General features: G+C 37.3%; 2 protein-coding genes across 2 annotated transcripts; one reads left to right on the top strand and one right to left on the bottom strand.

Annotated features, from left to right (window-relative positions):
* Window positions 1-881: 881 nt before the first annotated feature.
* LOC140232945 (microtubule-associated tyrosine carboxypeptidase 1-like) lies at window positions 882-4,524 on the bottom strand. Its single transcript, XM_072313054.1, has 4 exons — window positions 3,801-4,524; window positions 2,674-2,950; window positions 1,891-2,196; window positions 882-1,521 (listed from the first exon to the last, which is right to left on the bottom strand). Exons 1-4 carry the CDS (start codon window positions 4,473-4,475, stop codon window positions 1,235-1,237), a joined length of 1,545 nt encoding a protein of 514 aa, XP_072169155.1. The 5' UTR covers window positions 4,476-4,524; the 3' UTR covers window positions 882-1,234.
* Window positions 4,525-12,491: 7,967 nt separating this feature from the next.
* LOC140232469 (uncharacterized) lies at window positions 12,492-14,533 on the top strand. Its single transcript, XM_072312560.1, has one exon. It carries the CDS (start codon window positions 12,492-12,494, stop codon window positions 14,292-14,294), a length of 1,803 nt encoding a protein of 600 aa, XP_072168661.1. The 3' UTR covers window positions 14,295-14,533.
* Window positions 14,534-18,683: the final 4,150 nt, after the last annotated feature.

The following is an 18,683-nucleotide window of genomic DNA, read 5'->3' as shown; positions in this document are numbered from 1 at the left end:
ACAAGCTATGACAATAGAAAAAAAAAAATAATAATTATTTACAGTTCTGTGATATCATAATACCACCTATCACTCATAAATCAAACTTTGTCATTATTTTGTGATTAGAGAGAGAAAAGGCTCCTGATTTCCATGTACACTTTTTTTGTAGTGCCAGCAGCAAGAATTTAGTTTTGTCAACAATCAGAAAAATAAAAAATCAAATATTGTTAAACTTGCTTTCTTCATTCATAATATAACTAAAATAATATCATGGCATTGAAATAAAATTGAGAAAAAAAAACATCATTCTAAAACAAATATCACAATGAAAAATGAACTAACAGCAAATCGCAGCTGTAAATTCAATATGACCCTTTGTGGATAGTATAATAACGTAATTGGCAAGAAAGGAAGGGATGTCAAGATCTGCCCTTTAAAGGCCAACAACTCTGGAAGACAACAATGGTCTAATATCTCAAATCAGCAATGACAAAGCTACAAGCAAATATGAATAGAAAAGTTTGGCAAGAATTATACAGTAACAAAGTATGTCTTGGGAGGAAGTTGAACAAAGGTGCGAGAGACTCAAAATTCATCTTCAACTCACTTCTGGCTGAGCTTTCACGTCATTTCTTGCTCTAGCCACTCAAACCACTAAAAAAAACAAAAACCCACCATACATAGTTTTGGAATGACGTTGATAGAAATGCATGTTAGGGCAAACTAAAACTGCCGTTAATAAACATGTCAGCCATAGCTGTCTGGATCCGCACACTGATGATCTCTAGTTCCCGGTTAATAGTGGCTAGTAAAACAACAGAATGAGGTCCTGCCGAGTTTGTTTTGACAGAGAAAGGAGAACAATATACAAAATATCAATGGAGTTTGCCACGCATCCTTTACTTTGAAGACACTGTGCGATGAGCAAAATTAAGACAGCATTCTAGATCTCCCTCAACAAGCTGACTTTCACATTTGCACTATTTTTCTTTGGGTGTAAAAGTCTACACAACTATATGAAGAAAGAAACATGCAAAATAAGTCTTGGCATGTGTGACAAATCTTGATAGCTCCCAAACATCCAAGATCATTAGCAAAAATTTATTTCCCAATGCTGAATGGGACTGGATTGACTCATGATGCAAAATGGCGCACGGCTTGGCATAAGCATGAAAATTACAGAAATCGTTACGGTTTTCTGCCCATAAAGTGCTGATAGAAATCACATCTGCAGGTGGAGAGATCGTTGCCATCATCGTTCACAGCTTTCCATGGTCGGAAAGGCTTCAGCGAGCTCCTTGTCTGTAATCCGGTTCTTGAGTCGGATCTCGTTCAGCTGCTGGAGGTAGGACTCAAGGTCGGCCATGAAGGAGGGGATGGCAACCACGCCATCGGCCATCATCGCCTCCCGCCGCAGCCGCTCCACGTCCTGGAAGGCCACTCGGCCCATCTTGACCAGGGCGTGGAAGTCGATCTCATGGCGAAACCGCAGGACCTGCAAGGCCCCGTTGAGGTAGACCTGGTCCTTGTTGAAGCAACCTACATACATAGTCGAGGAGTCAAAAAGAGGGGAGAGAATTTAATTCAAAGTGATCACTGAGAAGTATAAAACAATAAAGATCATGATTCTTTTAAATAAAATACTTTTCATACTGCAAACAAAATACAATAAAACAAAACCATATTGTTTTTTTGTTTTTTTACGTCAGAAATTGCTCATAAAGTTTGTCCCAAGATGCTCAAATCAAAACTTGTTTAATTGTGTCACATTTTTTTCAATTGTTTTTCTGAAAAATCATTAACAACTTATAGAGGCAAACTTTTCCTCTTAGGATACATGACTTAATCTGCAAAGAAATTTGCTTCAATACCATCCCTGTAAAAACTTGTGGGCAGAATCTGACTGACCTGGCTTGGAGGTGTCCCCCTGGCCACGCTTGGCACGCATGCAATAGTCCCAGCGAACCTCCGGGTTCTTGATGAAGCGGCCAAGGTGCTCAAAGAGGTCTGCGAAGGACAGGAGTGAGGCCTGGTAGACAGTGTAGTACAGCATGGCGGACCGCCACAGGCATGGGTCATCCCGGCCCAAGACGCTGTGGAGACTGGCCAGCCCTTCCTCCGTCGGGTTCATGGGCAGCAGGGCGTGCCGCTTGCGACCACGGTTGTTGTGCCACGGTTGGTAGCGGTTGTTGGCGCTGCGTATATAGTGCGTACCTGAGATGATACACATTGCAAAGAAGTGGTTGGATAGCGATTTTAGGATGAAGAGGAGTTTGCACTGTCTGGATATAATTGATAAATGGTATTCTACTTAGGCTTGTACACACAGGTGGTCCTGTCAACAAGAAAAAAGGAGGCTAGGATGATCAGTAACAGACATTATTATCTGTTTGCTGATCAACAATCTTAATTCATCAAATGGCTCACAACTGACTCTGGACAGAATGCACTCAGAAAATTGAGATTTACAAATTATAAACCGTCAACAGTCAGTCATATTCCTTCTCCAGAATAACAATTTAAAAAAAGAAAGAAAAGACAATCACTCCAGATTATAACAGTATGATGCTTACTCATACATGTAAGTGGGTTGAGAGTTTGAAACAACATAAAGTGAAGAGATAATCCCACTTACAGTATTTAGCAAACAGTTAAGAAACTGGGCTGTGGTAACCCAGTTGCCATTCTTACCAATCTCATGCTGCAGCAGGCCCCTGGCCCAGCCCTCTCGTAGTACTTTACTGTTGACATTCATGGTAGGGCGTGACCGCAGCCGAGTCATCACTGCTCGGGATAGAAGATCCGGCGTCAGGTTCAAGTGGACCTGGTTCTCCAGCCCCTCGGCCGACACAAAGTCCTTGAAGAGCCAGCAGAACTCGGTGTGTGTAAGGCGCTTGCCTGCAATGGCTTCCTCAAAGGCCTCATAGCTGCCATATCTATCCAGTGCAACCTCCATGATCTTTAAAGCCTGTTTGTTCAGTTGAAAGGGACAAGAAGAGAAAATGTCATTAACAATCAACATCATACAAAACTCACAGGTTGGTAGTCATGTGTATCTATGGCAGTTTTGTGACTGTGTATTTTATAACAATAATAAGTAGCTCTCTGACAAATTAATTAACCCATTGAGGGCGGACTGACTTTGCTACAACACGCATTTCCCATACAGACACCTGCCAGAGTATACTGGGGACTCGTCCTCAACGGGTTAAAGGAGGTTTAAAGGAATTGGCTTGTTTGAAGCTTTGCCTATCAAAAAAAAACAAACAAACAAACAAACAAAACAAAACAAAACAAAACACTCAAGTATAAAACTAACACTTATATAGGGCATTATCCTGAAATAGTCCACCACTCCATTCACTGCCATTCATTTTGTCATAGCCGGTGGCTGCTATCCACCGCCATAGACTTTGCACATAGTGACTGAAGATGCACTCACAATCGCACACAAGAGGGGACAATATCACAATTTAGCCAGAGTATCAAATTTGCCAGTAGTACAGGCTGTACCTCAGTGTTACATTAATTTCATCCCAATGAGAAGTGCCACTGACTGTTAAATTGATAAATTAATAAATTTGTCGACCTCCGTTAAAACAGCAAGATATTTGGTTTTTACTTGCACTTTTATTTTGCCCTCCTTTTTTTAATTTGTGTGTGTTCACACTGTATTCTGCACTACACGTGTTCTCGTGACCGCGCACCTCACTGCATCTGCACTCAGTACGACTATACTCTATTAAGAGGGATGTACTTTAATGGAAGAAGAAGAAGAAGAAGAAGAAGAAGAAGAAGAAGAAGAAGAAGATACATACCTGAGGGGCAAGTTTATGGGACGCCAAGCTGTAACTCTTCATCACCTTTTCGGATGCTGGATGATCGTACTCAAACTGTGGGTTGTAGCGCCCGCGAAATCGCATGAATTTTTCTTTCTCCAATAGTACATTATTTGGCTTAATTGCTTCTAATATGTACACAGATTTCGACTTCTTTGGCTTTGGTTTGTCGACCTCTTCAGCCGAATCTACACGCTCACTTTGTCGTCCTTTCTCAGTCCTTCGTCTAGATCTAGTAGTTTCAGTTGACGCTTCGTGCAAATATTTACTGATTTTGACTTGGCTGTCAACAGTTGATCCATTGGATTTCAAACGAGGTAGCTTAATATTCTTATTCGATTGTCCAGTCTTCGACTTTCCTTGAGTGAGAGGCAATGATCTTGATGGCCCTTGAATGGGAGTCGCAGCGGCATGATGTTGACTTGAACCCGTAACGTCAGTTCCGCTGGTTCGTCGCCCGGCTTTGGCAGTCCCAGCACGAGAAGTGGTGGGTGGGACTGGTCTAAGTTGCTGAAGGCTCAAGTTGGAATTTTTGCGGGTAATACTCCTTGGTCTCGTTCGGTGTACTTTGTTTCTAGATAGTTTCCCTCTCCGACTGAGTTGGTGAGTTTTTACAGAACCAATCTCACTCCTTATGGGTTCGACAGCAATCATGACCTTGGAGTTAGATTTTCACTATGAGCGAAACTATTTTATCTCACCATTGTTCCTCACTTGTAATCGCAAATCATAGCAACGCCAATAAACAAAATACGTGTTGGGGCGGGATGCCGATGGAGCTGCTGGCTGCTGATGCGCTGTTGAGGACACCGAACTAAAACATAGTGGTTGAGGACAGTCACACACTTCCTACTTTCAACCTTGTGAGGGCGACATACTGTGTAGCCCGAGGTACAGGTGACGTAGCAGATTTAATGGTAACAAGAAAAAAAAAACCAAAAAAAAAAAAAAAAAACCAACGACAACAACAACAAACACACACAAACAAACAAAACAACAACAACAACAACAACAAACACACACAGACAAACAAAACAACAACAACAACAAACACACACAAACAAACAAAACAACAACAACAACAACAACAACAACAACAACAACAACAACAACAACAACAACAAGATAGCTCTTTATAATCTAGCCACAGATCTCTTTATTAGCCATTAGAGACCTATACCGGTAATCATGGCCTTACCCAGGAATACATGTACCTACATGTACAAGCAATATTCTTTTAGAGAGACAATGTGTTCAATGTTTGGGAGTATCACGCTAGCGAGTGGGTGCAGCGACTGAACGGGGAGGAGGGGGGGGGGGGCAGGTGTGGTGGGCGTATCCCCTCCCGCACGGGGGAGCTTTGGTATTTTTATAATTCAGCAATCTTGTGCATCTTTTTTTTTTATATTTGGAAATTTGTCAATCCCAAAGTAAGAAAAATCAATATTCAAGGACAATGTGAATGACTATGTTGTATCTGCCACCTCATTTATGCATAGATCTGCGTTTTCACCATGTAATAAGTCTGGGGATGGACAGAAAGGGGATGATTAGCAACATATGGCAGATAAAAACTTTCAAAACTAAGCTTTGGGAAACAATTCAGAAGGGAAACAAAACAAAAAATAATATAGTCCCTCCCGGCCTGTACAAGCAAAATAATGGGACACAACTCTAAAATTTAGGCCCTACTAAGTACAATGAACCCACTCTCTAGAAAGATAATGTTTAATATTGGTCATTTATATCCCGTCTCGAAGATCAGGACCACGAATGGATTGGATTGGATTGGATTTAGTGGTTCACAATATACAAGCATTGTTTTTTTAGTGGACCTCTCAGTTCTCTGTTTCCCCTCTAAACATTACTTAGTATTTTGCCGGTATGTATGTATGTATATCTCTCGTTTCGCATGTCATAATGTATTTACTTATGATATGATTTCTGATGTATTGTGTTATGTTTTGCTGGAAGAAAAATGAGAATGAAAATAAAATGAAAATGAAAATAAATGAATTAAATTGAATTGAATTGAATTGATTTGAATTGAATTGAATTGAATTGAATTGAATTGAATTGAATTGAATTGAATTGAATTGAATTGAATTGGATTGAATTGAATTGAGACAGCCAGATAGCGTTAGATGGGGATACCACCTCCCACACCAGGAAGCTTAATTTACATTCTTATGACTTGAGCTTCCAACAATCTGGTTCACACTTTAGGGGACCTACTAAGCAAATTCTCATTCAAAAAGTGAGAAAAAAAAAACCCATAAACATTCAGGACAATGTAAATGGCTAATCGATCATGGTACTTCAGCATGTATGTCTTTTACTGTGAACCAAGTTTTTGGAAGTGGAACAAGGGAGGGTGCATCCCCCCCCCCCACCACCACCACCACCACCACCACCACCACATGAGAGAGTATTCTTTTTCAAATTTGAAATCTAACAATCTTTATGCACACTTTTGGTTGAATTTTAAGAAAATTTTCAATCAAAAAAGTGGGAAAAATAAACATTGAGGGACAGCTTGAATGGCTAGTGGTGTATCATGCATTGTGTGTCTTCACTGTGTACTACTGTACGTGTAAGTCCATAATAGTGTATGGAGGTGTGTGATAGCGTTCACCGGCAATGACAAAGTAGACGGTAATGAATGGAGAGGTAACAGATAATCACGATAATGCCATGTGTCACACCAGGGTAACAAGATGCGCGAAGTTTGATTAAATTTTTGGTACAATACTGTAAAGAAATTTGATTTCTATATGAAATCATATTGAAGAAAATAAATCAAACAATCAATAAATCAATCAGCACACAATCACCACCAATCACCACTGCGTCGGTTGAGAATGATAAGGGCGTTAAGTGACCACAAAACCCATAGTGTTCGAGAAGACTTAAAGCCCTTCTCATTCTCAACAGACGACAATCAAACAAACAAATTACAAGAAACACACACACACACACACACACTTTTTTTTTGTTTTTCAATGATATTTTATTGATTTCATTCAAATTAATCATAAATCAACCCATTCTGGGTGTAACATGAACATAAGAACGGTACAAATGCCATTCAAAAGACAAATCCATTACCAACTTATACTGCCCATCATCTCCCTTCAAACATAACAACCCGATTATAAATCAAACCTACTGACCATTTCTTCACGAGAAAATATTGACCTGTACAAAAAAAAAAAATGTATATATATATATATATATATATGTATCTTTGACTATGGTATACTTATACTGCCTGGGGTCTCCGCCACACACACACACACACACACACACACACACACACACACACACCTACTTGCTTGTTTTGAGGAGAAGCTCGGTCCAAGTCAGAGACTGATGTAAGATGATCCATATCTTGGAATAAAATTTTTCAATGAAGTGAGAACTTGGTCACGAACATTCCAGTCAGGTGTTGTTCGTTAAGCAAAGGCAAACTTGTCAATATTTCCCAGTGGAGAGTCATGTTTGTTAAGAATTTGATAGCAAAAAAAAAAAAAAAAAAAAAAAAAAAAAAAAAAAAAAAAAAAAGAATTTGATAGCAAAACGGATTAAAACAACTCGAACATTCTAAAGCCAGTCCATCATCAGATATAGAGCTTGATAAAACCTTCCCAGTGATACCTCACTTGTTACAATCATCAAGGAATATTATTGAAATTATGACTAAATATTTCATGTTATTTTTTTTCTATTTTTCTTTGTTTATTCACAATTTTTTTTTTTATCGTAATATATCTCAAATCAACAAGAATGGAGCTAACTGAAAAGATGGCGGCGCACACTAATGCGTGAACACGTGTGGATTTTCGTGCCCTGAATTTATTTCAATTTTAGTCTTAATACTGCTATTTTTTACATCGTATGGACAGTTGTGAACGCAAGAATGGACCCAACCTCCAGCCCGGCGAAGAAAAAGGTAAAAACAGGCACACTTTCTGATGTTTCTGTGATTCCAAACGAAAACTTGAGTGCACCTACAGCGATGCCGGACGATGAAGAACAAGCCCCGGCATGGGCCCGGGCGTTTGAAGCCCGTATGCACGCTAGATTTGAGCAGCTGGCTGCGGATTGCCGAAACAGCCACGGCCTTCTCGAGCATGAGATTGGCGAGGTATCTGACAAAGTAAGCAAACTGGAAATTGCATTAGCTAAGGCAGAAGAGAAAATCGACGACCTAGAAAACCGCTCGCGGAGATCTAACATTGTTATTTTCAATCTGCCAGAAACGGAAGGAGATGATGCCCATGAGGCTAGCGCGAGTTTGAAATCAGTGAAGCTCCTACTTGCTGAGGCCAAGATCAACATAAGGGAGTTTTCGATTGGGTGAACGAGAAGGACGTGCCGCCGAGCGCAACCGTACGTCAAGGCGTCACGTCTGTACGTTGACCCGCTGCTAAAACACATTTCGATTTCGGGCGCCGGCGTCACGTCTCGTGCGTGGCGTGTGCAGGAGGCAACCTGTGCCTTGCGTGCATATACTAGTATGTGGAATTTGTGACTCGTTTCTGTACTTGTAATATTTATTTTGTCTTTGACTAGATGCGTATCCTGGGAGGAATTATGTGGATTTTAAAACATGATGCATGGTAAGACTACTAGGCAAATGCACTGCTGCACTAGCTAGGCCTAAAGCACCAAGATCTGTTTGCGTAAAGCATTACGTGTAAATGCATGTGTGGGACTACGGTAGGCAGTTGCAAACTGCGAAACAGTGAAAACGGACAAATAAAGTAGGTACCAGAGGCTGTAGTTTGTATGTCAGCGCTGCTACTGTGACGTATCAAGATCATAAGCTTTCATGTAAATAGAATATAAATATTCTCTCGAAAGAAAAATGAAAACAGGTGAATTGAGCACGGATTTCCCGAGAGTCATCGTGCTCTTCCGCACGATACCCGAGAGGAGTGTGACGTCATAGCAAGGTGGGTTGAGCGCGGCGCAACCGATTTGGGTGGACGGTGATAACCGGGGTTAACGCGTTCGAAATTTGTGCGATGAGCCGAGGGTCGACGCTCGCGCATGCGCAGTACGTAAAAACTACGTCATAACAGGGTGACGCCTGGCTCAACGTGCAAATCGAATTGAAGACGAGACCTCCAGAATCCATCGCACACCTACATACCGTAGCAACCAGAAGAACTCTCGCCCTCGCCCTATTCATATCGGGTTCAACAGTTATCGTGTAAAAGAACGAGTCAAGAAGGAGCTGATAAAGTTTGTTTCAGGCCCAGACCAGAGATGCAGAAAGATCTTTGTCAACGATGATATGTCTAAGCGGGTGTTGGACCAAAGAAAGGCTCAGCTGACCAAGTTCAAAGCTCTCAAGGAAAAAGGCTTCAAGCCTTTTTTTTATCTACCCAGCCATTCTGAAGGCGAGAGATTCTTCGGGCAGGATCGTAACACCAACGGCAAATACCGACGTTCCCAGAGGAAGTTAAACAAGGTGTCTTGTTTCATGCTTCAGGAGCACCAGATCGGATTTTTTTTTTTTTTTTTCATATTCGCTGTTGTATGCTTTTTAAACTGTTTTTCGTGATTATAAAGGCATCTCAGGATGGAAGTCCAGTTAGAGACATGTGGAAGATCTGGTACACAAGAAGAATATTAACATTAACTACTGATAACTGATATACTGTTGCAGAATATACTGAACCAATGTTACTTCTTGAGAGAAAAAAAGGAGAGAAAGCCGATTTGAAAACTCCAAGACTTTATTCCATTTTCTGGTAATGTTGTCTGCACTTGGCTGTATTATTGTTTGCAAGCATTTTATTTCATTCTGATCGAGTTCTAATTGATATCGTTTGTTTCACTGTATACAAAGTAGAATTAGTGGTACAGTAGTTAGTAACTTGTATAATGGGTGTGTTTTGTTGTTATTTTAGTTTAGTACCGGTTAAAGAGAAGAAGTCAATACAATTGATTATACATTACACTCATAATAGATTCTTATTATTTTTTCAAATGTTATTATCATTTTAATATTTTTTTTTCAAATTTTTGATCTTTAAGAATAAGATCTTCATAATGCAAGTTTGTTGTAAAAGATTTTATTGGTGTATTTTAAAGTAAAATACCCCTTTTTTTCTTCCGTTGATATCTTTACTGTGGAAAACTAAATAAGGTAAACTTATTTTTATTTTATTTGGAATAGTAATTACATTTAATTAATATAACTTATGTGGATTCCATTACGTTGTTAGCAGAAAAAAAAAAGGAAAGAATTTTTTTTTTTCTTTGAGGGGGGACCTGAATGGTTGTAGTATTGACTGTTCATATGATATATTTTGTATTTCATTTTTATTTTGTACCAATTCATATGTAATATGAAGGGCACGATTATGATATGTGTTTACGCCCCCATGCGCCGGTGGCCATTGAGGCCACTCCAAAAGTTGCACTTTTGGCCCGGGCCGTTTCACAATTTGAGGCCCGGTGCCACCCTATCTTGTGCACCCATCCTTTTGTTTGTTTTTTTCCAATTGTTTTTCTTTTTTTAATCATACCACTTTTTTCTAATCTCACAGCAGCCGCAAGTATTAGTATTCAGTATGTTTTTGTATCTCATAATTTTAATTTGTTGGCAGTTATTTTGTCTCAGGTGCTCTTGCTCTCAAACTTATTGAAAGTCCTGTATAAAGGTAATAAGAAATGGACTGTTTTCCCCACATTACAAATATGGATTTAAAACTTGCAACATTTAATTGCAGGGGAATTCAAGATCATGTAAAAAGACGCAAAATTTTTCATTATTTAAGATCCATTGAGAGTGATATAATTTTTCTTCAGGAAACCCACTCTTCAAAATCGGATGAACAATTTTGGATGCAACAATGGGGTGAAAAATCATGGTTTTCCAGCCATTCTTCAAACAGTAGAGGTGTAGCCATTCTAATTCGAAATAGGGTTTCATTGGTCCTTGACTCTTCTTACATTGACCCTAATGGAAGATACCTCATTATATCTGCTAGTATTAATGAAGTTCCTTTAGTTTTAGTAAATTTGTACGGTTCAAATAATGATGACCCCAATTTTTTTCTTGAAGTCTTTAACAAAGTAGACCAATTTAAATACGCTTCTATTATATGTGCTGGGGATTTTAATGCTGTTTTGGGCCATCTGGACTATCAAGGGGGTAGGGACACCCACTCTAATGTCAAATCAAGTGAAATGTTAACAACACTTATGGAAGAATTTAATCTCTGTGATATTTGGCGTACTTTTAATCCAAACCTTAAACAATACACCAGACATCAAAAAAATCCTAAAGTGTTATCCAGGATTGATTATATTCTTGTTTCTGATAACTTTGTTACTAATTGTTCGCAATCAAAAATAAGTCCAGGTATTCAATCTGACCATTCCCTCGTTACATTAAAGTTTAAAGGTGCCCAACCACTAAGGGGTCCAGGATTTTGGAAATTGAACTGTCAGTATTTACACAAAGATTCAGATTTTTGTACAATCATTAGGGACAACATTGAAGAATTTAAACTTATTAATTTTAAAAGTAATTGTAATCCAAATATTTTATGGGATGCGCTTAAATGTACCATTACCGGCATATGTATAGAATACTGTGCACGTAAAAAGAAAGAAAAGAATTTCGTAAAAAGAGAACTTCTGCGGGAAATAGAGGAGGTAGAAAAAAAATTGAGTGTTGACTTAAATGATGATGAGCTTCTTAATGAGAAGGATTTTTTAACCCAAGCCTTAAATGATATTTTGGATGAAGAAACCAAAGGTTTAATTATTCGCTCGCGCATTCGTTGGATTGAAGAAGGGGAAAAAAGTTCAAAATATTTTTGTAATTTAGAAAAGAGGTCTGGAGAGAAGAAAAGTATTTTTAAATTAAAGAATGATGATGATGAGATTATTGTTAAGCAGGACACTATATTGGAAGAAATTTATTCATTTTATCAGCTCTTATACTCAAAACAATGTGATAACAATTTAGGTGATGAAAAAGATGTTTTTTTAAATTCTATTGAAATTCCCCAATTAAATGAAGTTGATAAGGATTTTCTTGATAAACCACTTTCAAAGAAGGAATTGTATGATACAATTACCTCAATGAAACATAACAGGTCACCAGGTTTGGATGGGCTACCCATAGAATTTTATATCGTGTTTTGGAAAGACATTTCTGATTTACTTTTAGATTCGTTTAATTTTTCCCTGCAGAATGGACTAATGTCTAGTTCACAAAGAAATGGAGTCATTACTTTGATTCCCAAAAAAGATAAAGATCATTCCTTTTTGAAAAACTTCAGACCAATTTCTCTTTTAACAGTAGACTATAAAATTTTAGCCAAAACTTTAGCAAATCGTTTAAAAAAATGTCTCTCGGATTTGATCCATCCAGATCAATCTGGTTTTTTAAAAGGAAGGAATATTGGAAATAACATTCGCTTAATTATTGATATAATAGAATATACAGATTTAAAGCAAATTCCTGGAGCAATTCTTCTCCTTGATATTCAGAAAGCTTTTGACAGTGTTTCGCATGATTACTTGTATCGGGTAATGAGAAAGTTTAATTTTAGTGATAAATTTATTGATTGGATAAAGGTATTTTACTCAGGTAGGAAAAGCTATGTTTCAAATTACGGACATTTGACTACACCAATAAATATGGAACGAGGTATTTTCCAAGGGTGTCCTATATCCCCATACCTGTTTTTGTTGGTTATCGAGTCTATGGCTCTTGCTATTAGACAAAACCTAAATATTAAAGGTATCCCAGTGGGCGAAAATGATTTGAAAATTTCTTTGCTAGCAGATGACTCTACTTGTTTCATTGACGGTTCACAAAACTCGTTTAAATCACTTTTTGATACTATTGGTTCATTTTCTGAGAGTTCTGGCTGTAAGCTTAACATCTCTAAATCAGAAGCAATTTGGATTGGTTCTTTAAAGGGTTCTCAAAAATTTCCATTTTCGGAGAAAGGTCTTAAATGGAATAAGTCTACTTTTAAAACTCTGGGTATTCATTTTTCTTTGAACATAAGTAATCTGTATGATCTTAACCACAAGACAAAGCTTAAATCCATTGAAAATATTTTGAATTGTTGGCGTGTAAGAAATTTATCTCTGGTCGGGAAGATCTGTGTTATAAAGACCCTATTGCTGCCTCAACTTCTGTATTATTTTTCGGTATTATGTATAAAAATACCAAAGAAATTTTTTAGACAAATAAACACAATACTATATAAATTTATATGGAGTGGTGGAAGTGATAGGGTCAAAAGACACCTCTTGTGTAATGATTACTCTTTGGGTGGTTTAAAAATGATTGATCCATACATGTTTTCGATTGCACAAAAAATGACATGGGTCAAAATGCTTCTTGATGATAACTATCAAAGTATATGGAAATTTATTGAATTATGTATTTTAGATGATTTTAGTGGTAGAAAAGATATATTGTGGAAAGCACATCCCCCTGCATGTATTTTGAACAAATTAGGCTCAAGTCAATTAGCCGAATCTCTTCAAACATGGTACATTTTTAGAGAAAAAATTGTTAAAGATGAATTTAATACAGCTTTTTCTGCAATTGGTTCTTGTCAATGCATTTGGTTTAACAGAAGTATTCGTTCAAAATCCAAACAATACTTCTTGTATGAAGATTGGTTAGACAAAGGTATTGTCTTTATAAGTGATCTACTCAACCCTCCCCATCCAGGTTATAAATTATTTGAAGAACTGATTTTGGATTACGATATTAGCAAAAAGGACAGGCGGAAATACAATTTTTTATTGAAAAATATTCCAAAAGATTGGTTTGTTTCCTCTGATTTAACTCCAGACAAAATATTTGAGGAAATTAAAGCAAAACTTTTAAAGACTCAAAAAATTCCAAAGTTCGCTTACAGTATAATACAAGAAACATGTTATCCAGAAAGACAGACTGTATTTTGGAGTGACCTCCAAGAGTCCGAAGAAATCAATTGGGAAAAGGTTCATGTGAACAACTTTTTATGTACCATAAATACACGTATTCGATCTTTTTATTTTAAGCTATTTCACAGAGCTATAGGTTTGAATAACTTTCTATATAAAATTAAAAGAAAAGATTCTCCCAATTGCTCATTTTGTAAGAATGCCCCTGAAACCTATATTCATATTTTTGTTCAATGTCCTTCAGTTCAACCCATTTGGGAGGATACTCTTAAAGCTATCTCTCAGAAAATCAATAAGCCACTAAATGTTTCATTATTTGAACAAATGTTTGGTTTTGATTCTGATAAATTTTTGACATATCTTTTTCTTTTACTTAAATATTATGTTTATATTTGTAAATTTCAAAATAAACCACCAAGCTTTAAAGGTTATAAATCGTATGTCATAGCCAACAAGGAGCTTGAGTATAATATTGCTAAAAGAAATAACAAACTTTCGATTCATTTCAGGAAATGGAGATTTGATCTGTAAATAGTATTTTTAGTTTTGCAGACGACATCTCACATGGGTCTGTATGAGTAGTTTTAACCTTGGCATGTTTTGATGGTATACAATGTGTATGTATTTTACATGTTTCTGCAGAATCAGCCATAATTTTGTATTATGTATAATTCAAGAAGTTGGTTATTTTATCTGTTCTGTGGAATTGGGTGATTCAAAAGCTTTTTTGGTTTTTAAGGCTACATTGCCCATACAGGTCTGTGGATGATGTTTTATGGGACATTGTATTAATTTGTTAAACAGGAAAGCTTAATTGCTATTGTCAAATACATGTAGCCATGTATTCGTATCTTTATCTATACATTGAAAAACCCCTCATCTTCAATAAGTTATATATATTTTTTTTTAATGTAACACAATTTTTCATATTCTTAGTACAAATTGTACATATTCTGTATGTGTCATGTTAGTGACACTTAATGTGGATGGGGTACAAATTTTCATGAGACAGAAGGACTGCCTTAATTTTCCCTTACTAGTAAGTTAGATTACTACTAGTATACTGTACTAGGATTGTAGGTACATGGATGTTGAGATATTTTATCATTTGTTAAACCTGAAAGAATGTTATGTACAATAGTACATACATGTACTTATTTGGGTTTTGTATGAGTATTATGCAAAATTTGTTTACATGGTTTATGCTCTTTTAGGTTGTCTTCCATTCCAGCGAGTCACATACAGTTTATACTGCCAGCAGGTTTCGGGAATGACTCCGGCTTTCCGTTGGCGGCCTTGTGTGCCTGCTGGGTGGGTTTGCTGCTCTCTCTATTCCGGCCTAACCCGATCGGCTCTGTGAGCAGATTCCATTTTGTATATTGATTATTGTGTGTGGGTATGCATGTTTGCGTAAGTGTACGAAGAAAGAAGGGTCGAGTAAAGAGTATCGTAACTGTGGGTGGATGATTTGTCATGTTTAACTAAAAATGTAACACTCGAATAAAGAATGGAGTCTGCCGGGGGCCCGAATTGGTGCTGGTGGATTGAGCGGCGGTCCGGCTGGCATGTTCGCGGGCTTGTCGGCGGTTTGCTTGGGACATCTCTCGTAATCCTACATTATTTTGCTTTAAGATGATTTGTGAAAATGGGTGACAACTGCTATTTGTGAAATACTTGGTATGGCTGCTTTTTTTTGTTTTGTTTTGTTTTGTTTTGTTTTATTTTTATTTTTATTTTTATTTTTTGCTTTGATTGTTTTAATGTTATGTATGATTTGTTTTTGAAAATCAATAAAAAAAAAAAAAAAAGAATGGAGCTAACTCGTTTTACGATCATCAAAGTTCATATAGACGCCTTTTAAAATGCCTAAAACCATGCAATAGTTTTGGTAGCGAATATCAATTTTGTTTGGAAAAGTAGCTTTCACAGCTTATCATTGACAAAGTAAAATCCTCAGCACCCTTTTTGGTTTGTCTCAGCTATCATGGTACATTGTTTTCAGAAGACCAAGACTTACCATACTTATGGATACCGATATTTTAGACAGATCCAATCATTTCTCTCCACGAAACTCTGATATTACTCTTAATCTCTGTAGTACAATAATTTTCTTGTTTCAGCCCGATCTGAAGGCACGTCTCCCTTCCCATGTGGAATGAATCTTAATTGTTGGTTGTTGTTGTTGTTGTTGTTGTTGTTGTTGTTGTTATTGTTGTTGTTGTTGTTATTGTTGTTGTTGTTGTTGCTGCTGTTGTTGTTGTTTTGGTATTATATCTGTTCCGTCCGCTTAATTCTTCATGCTCCTTTCTGTTTACGCCTGAAGTTTGTCACTATTGGTTCGAAGATAGAACTTTTTTTCGAAGTTACAAACAGACAAGCACACGCACACACACAGACAGACACACACTTACAGACACACGAACACACACGAACACACACACGCACACACACACACACCCACACACAAACAAGTCATGGAACTTGTTTTCATTTGTCTTTGCATGCTTAGAGCGTCTTCTTAGCGCCTTTTACAAAAACTTTTATTCCCAGCGTTCTCAGAAATAACATTGATCCGTGATCATGATGATACTGGGTGTTTTCCCACGAGTTAGCCTACTTCTATAATGCTACACTGTATATTGTTCGTTATGATAGCCGAGATTTCTTAATAATAGTAACCCATCAGTGTATGCATATGTATGTAACGTAGACTCTGTGCATGTAATGCAATTATTTTTTTTCTGTGTATATTTCTATCGAGCATACAAACATCACATGCAGTGTACATAGGCCCTATATATATACAAATACATACGTACATACACACATACATACATGTACATACTGTACATACACATAATTAGTGTGATGTGTGATGACACCACGGGAAAGATACTGACGAATACTACTATCATATAATTCTAGAAAATTAGTACTGCTGCAGACTGCACACTTTTGAGCTGTAAAGTCAACGTAGGAATCTGACAACCAATATATAACATCTGTTTGACCAGAATATTTTTCAGTCCACAACGCATGCGTGCACCGAAACATGAATAACTATATAGACTCTCGAAACAGTCTGTCTATACATATCCTCTATAGTTGACATTAACATTAGCCAGTGCAGTCAGGAATAACAACTCTAAACCTCAAATCAGTCAATGGATTTCTAATCTCAGTGGATTTCATTCCTTGAGCTGTCACAGTCCGCCACATGTTGTTGTTGTTTGTTTTTTTCCGGCAGTGACCTTAACTTGGAATATAAACGAGGGTGACGAGTCTAACAGAGAACTAGATCTGTCGTCTTTGGGACACGATACATAATAATGGTATAATTTTGAAATTGATAGGCAGAGGACTTTCTGAGCTAACCTCTACACAACTTTTGAGGAGAAAGAAGAAAAAGAAGAAGAAGAAGAAGAACAAAGAATCAGTACAGATACAGAAGGTGATCCGAGAGGATACTCGGATCACCTAAATTGGACAACTAATGGTGTCTGAAAGATAACTCATGTGGTTATAACAGAAAAACAGAGACACGTTGTATTTTACACACAAAAAAAAATGAATGATGCCTAACGTATCTTAGCAAAACTACAAGATTTCGTTTTACCATTTCCGTTCAGTTTTTTATTATTAAGGTGGACTTTCAGCTACAAAACATCATCATCATGCATAATCATGATCTCCCTTATAAAATGAAAAGTAAAACAAAACAGGGGTTCTATTTGAAACATTAAAAAAAATAAAACATATTCTAAAAAAGGTTATTATCTCTTACACTATGTAGGTAAGTACTGGAAGAAGAAGGAGGAACATACTCTGATCTATATTAAAGGGATTTAAAGGGATTGTATAGTTTTGGCTGAGATGAGGATTCGGATTTTCATTTTGTGCGAGATAATAAGAAATCACTAATTTTAATATGTAAATATATAAGAGCATAATTATATACAAACTAAGAGGAATTAAAGATATATTGGATGAAAATGGTTTTGAAATGGTTGAGATATCCAATAAAAAAAAACCCAGAGAAAACAAAGTTATCCTAATCAGGTGTTTTTTCTTTTATTAAGACCGCGCTTTTATCGTTTGTTTGTTTTGTGTGTTCATTTTCCATCTGAGAAGATGGCTGGATAGCCCATATTCAGCTACGTTAAGCTGGTCTTCCATGGGGTCCAGTTGGATGTCTCAGCCATTTCAAAACCGATTCTTATCAAAGAAACTTGTAATTCCTCCAAGAATTGTGTGTTGTTTATATATCATCATAAGTGGTTTCTAATTATCTCACAACAGGTTAAAATCCGAATCCCCATCCCAACCAAAACTTACCACCCCTTTAATGCACATTTAGTTTTACGTGGACAACAAGGAAGCAAAGAATGCTTGTACTCAAGCAGCCGTGGAACCGATGGCTTAAAGTCCATTTTCAAGGAAGAGTCGACGATGACAAAGTGCCTTGCCTATATAGGGGCAATTTAGTAAAACGGCTGCCGACAGGGAATTCTAGTCCGGGACCTCATGATTGGTAATCCATTGTCTTATATCCACGGAGCGACAACAGGTTTCATCTTCTTCAGCTGATGATCGTCAACTACTGTAAAACAAGATAATTATATTCGCGGCATGAAATTTTCACAAATTATGTAATGGAACCGACGCTCCTTAGGAGCGGACGGTCTCTTTTTCGCGGCATGAAATTTTCGCGAATAACCATTGGCATGCAGTGCATATAGTGTAGACAAAAACTTTAACTTCGCATGCATTTTAGATTAGCGAACCTTGACTCGCGAATTTGCGAAATTAAAATGCACGCGAACATTCCTCGTTTTACAGTAACCGAGTTTAGAGGAAGGTCTGGACGCGCTCTTAACAAGAGGGTATACCCTAGAAAGCGATGGTTAATAGATTAAACTC

The sequence above is a fragment of the Diadema setosum genome, chromosome 9 (assembly GCF_964275005.1).
Source record: "Diadema setosum chromosome 9, eeDiaSeto1, whole genome shotgun sequence".
Lineage (NCBI taxonomy): Eukaryota > Metazoa > Echinodermata > Echinoidea > Diadematoida > Diadematidae > Diadema > Diadema setosum.
This window is presented reverse-complemented; position numbering and strand designations above follow the sequence as displayed.

Bases quoted from the DNA above. Each gene is read 5' to 3' on its own strand.
- LOC140232945 (XM_072313054.1), bottom strand. From the start codon at position 4,475: ATGATTGCTGTCGAACCCATAAGGAGTGAGATTGGTTCTGTAAAAACT. The intron at 2,197-2,673 runs GTAAGAATGGCA...GTATCATCTCAG, and splicing joins CCTGCTGCAGCATGAGATTG to GTACGCACTATATACGCAGC. The intron at 1,522-1,890 runs GTCAGTCAGATT...CTATGTATGTAG, and splicing joins GGGGGACACCTCCAAGCCAG to GTTGCTTCAACAAGGACCAG.
- LOC140232469 (XM_072312560.1), top strand. From the start codon at position 12,492: ATGGAACGAGGTATTTTCCAAGGGTGTCCTATATCCCCATACCTGTTT.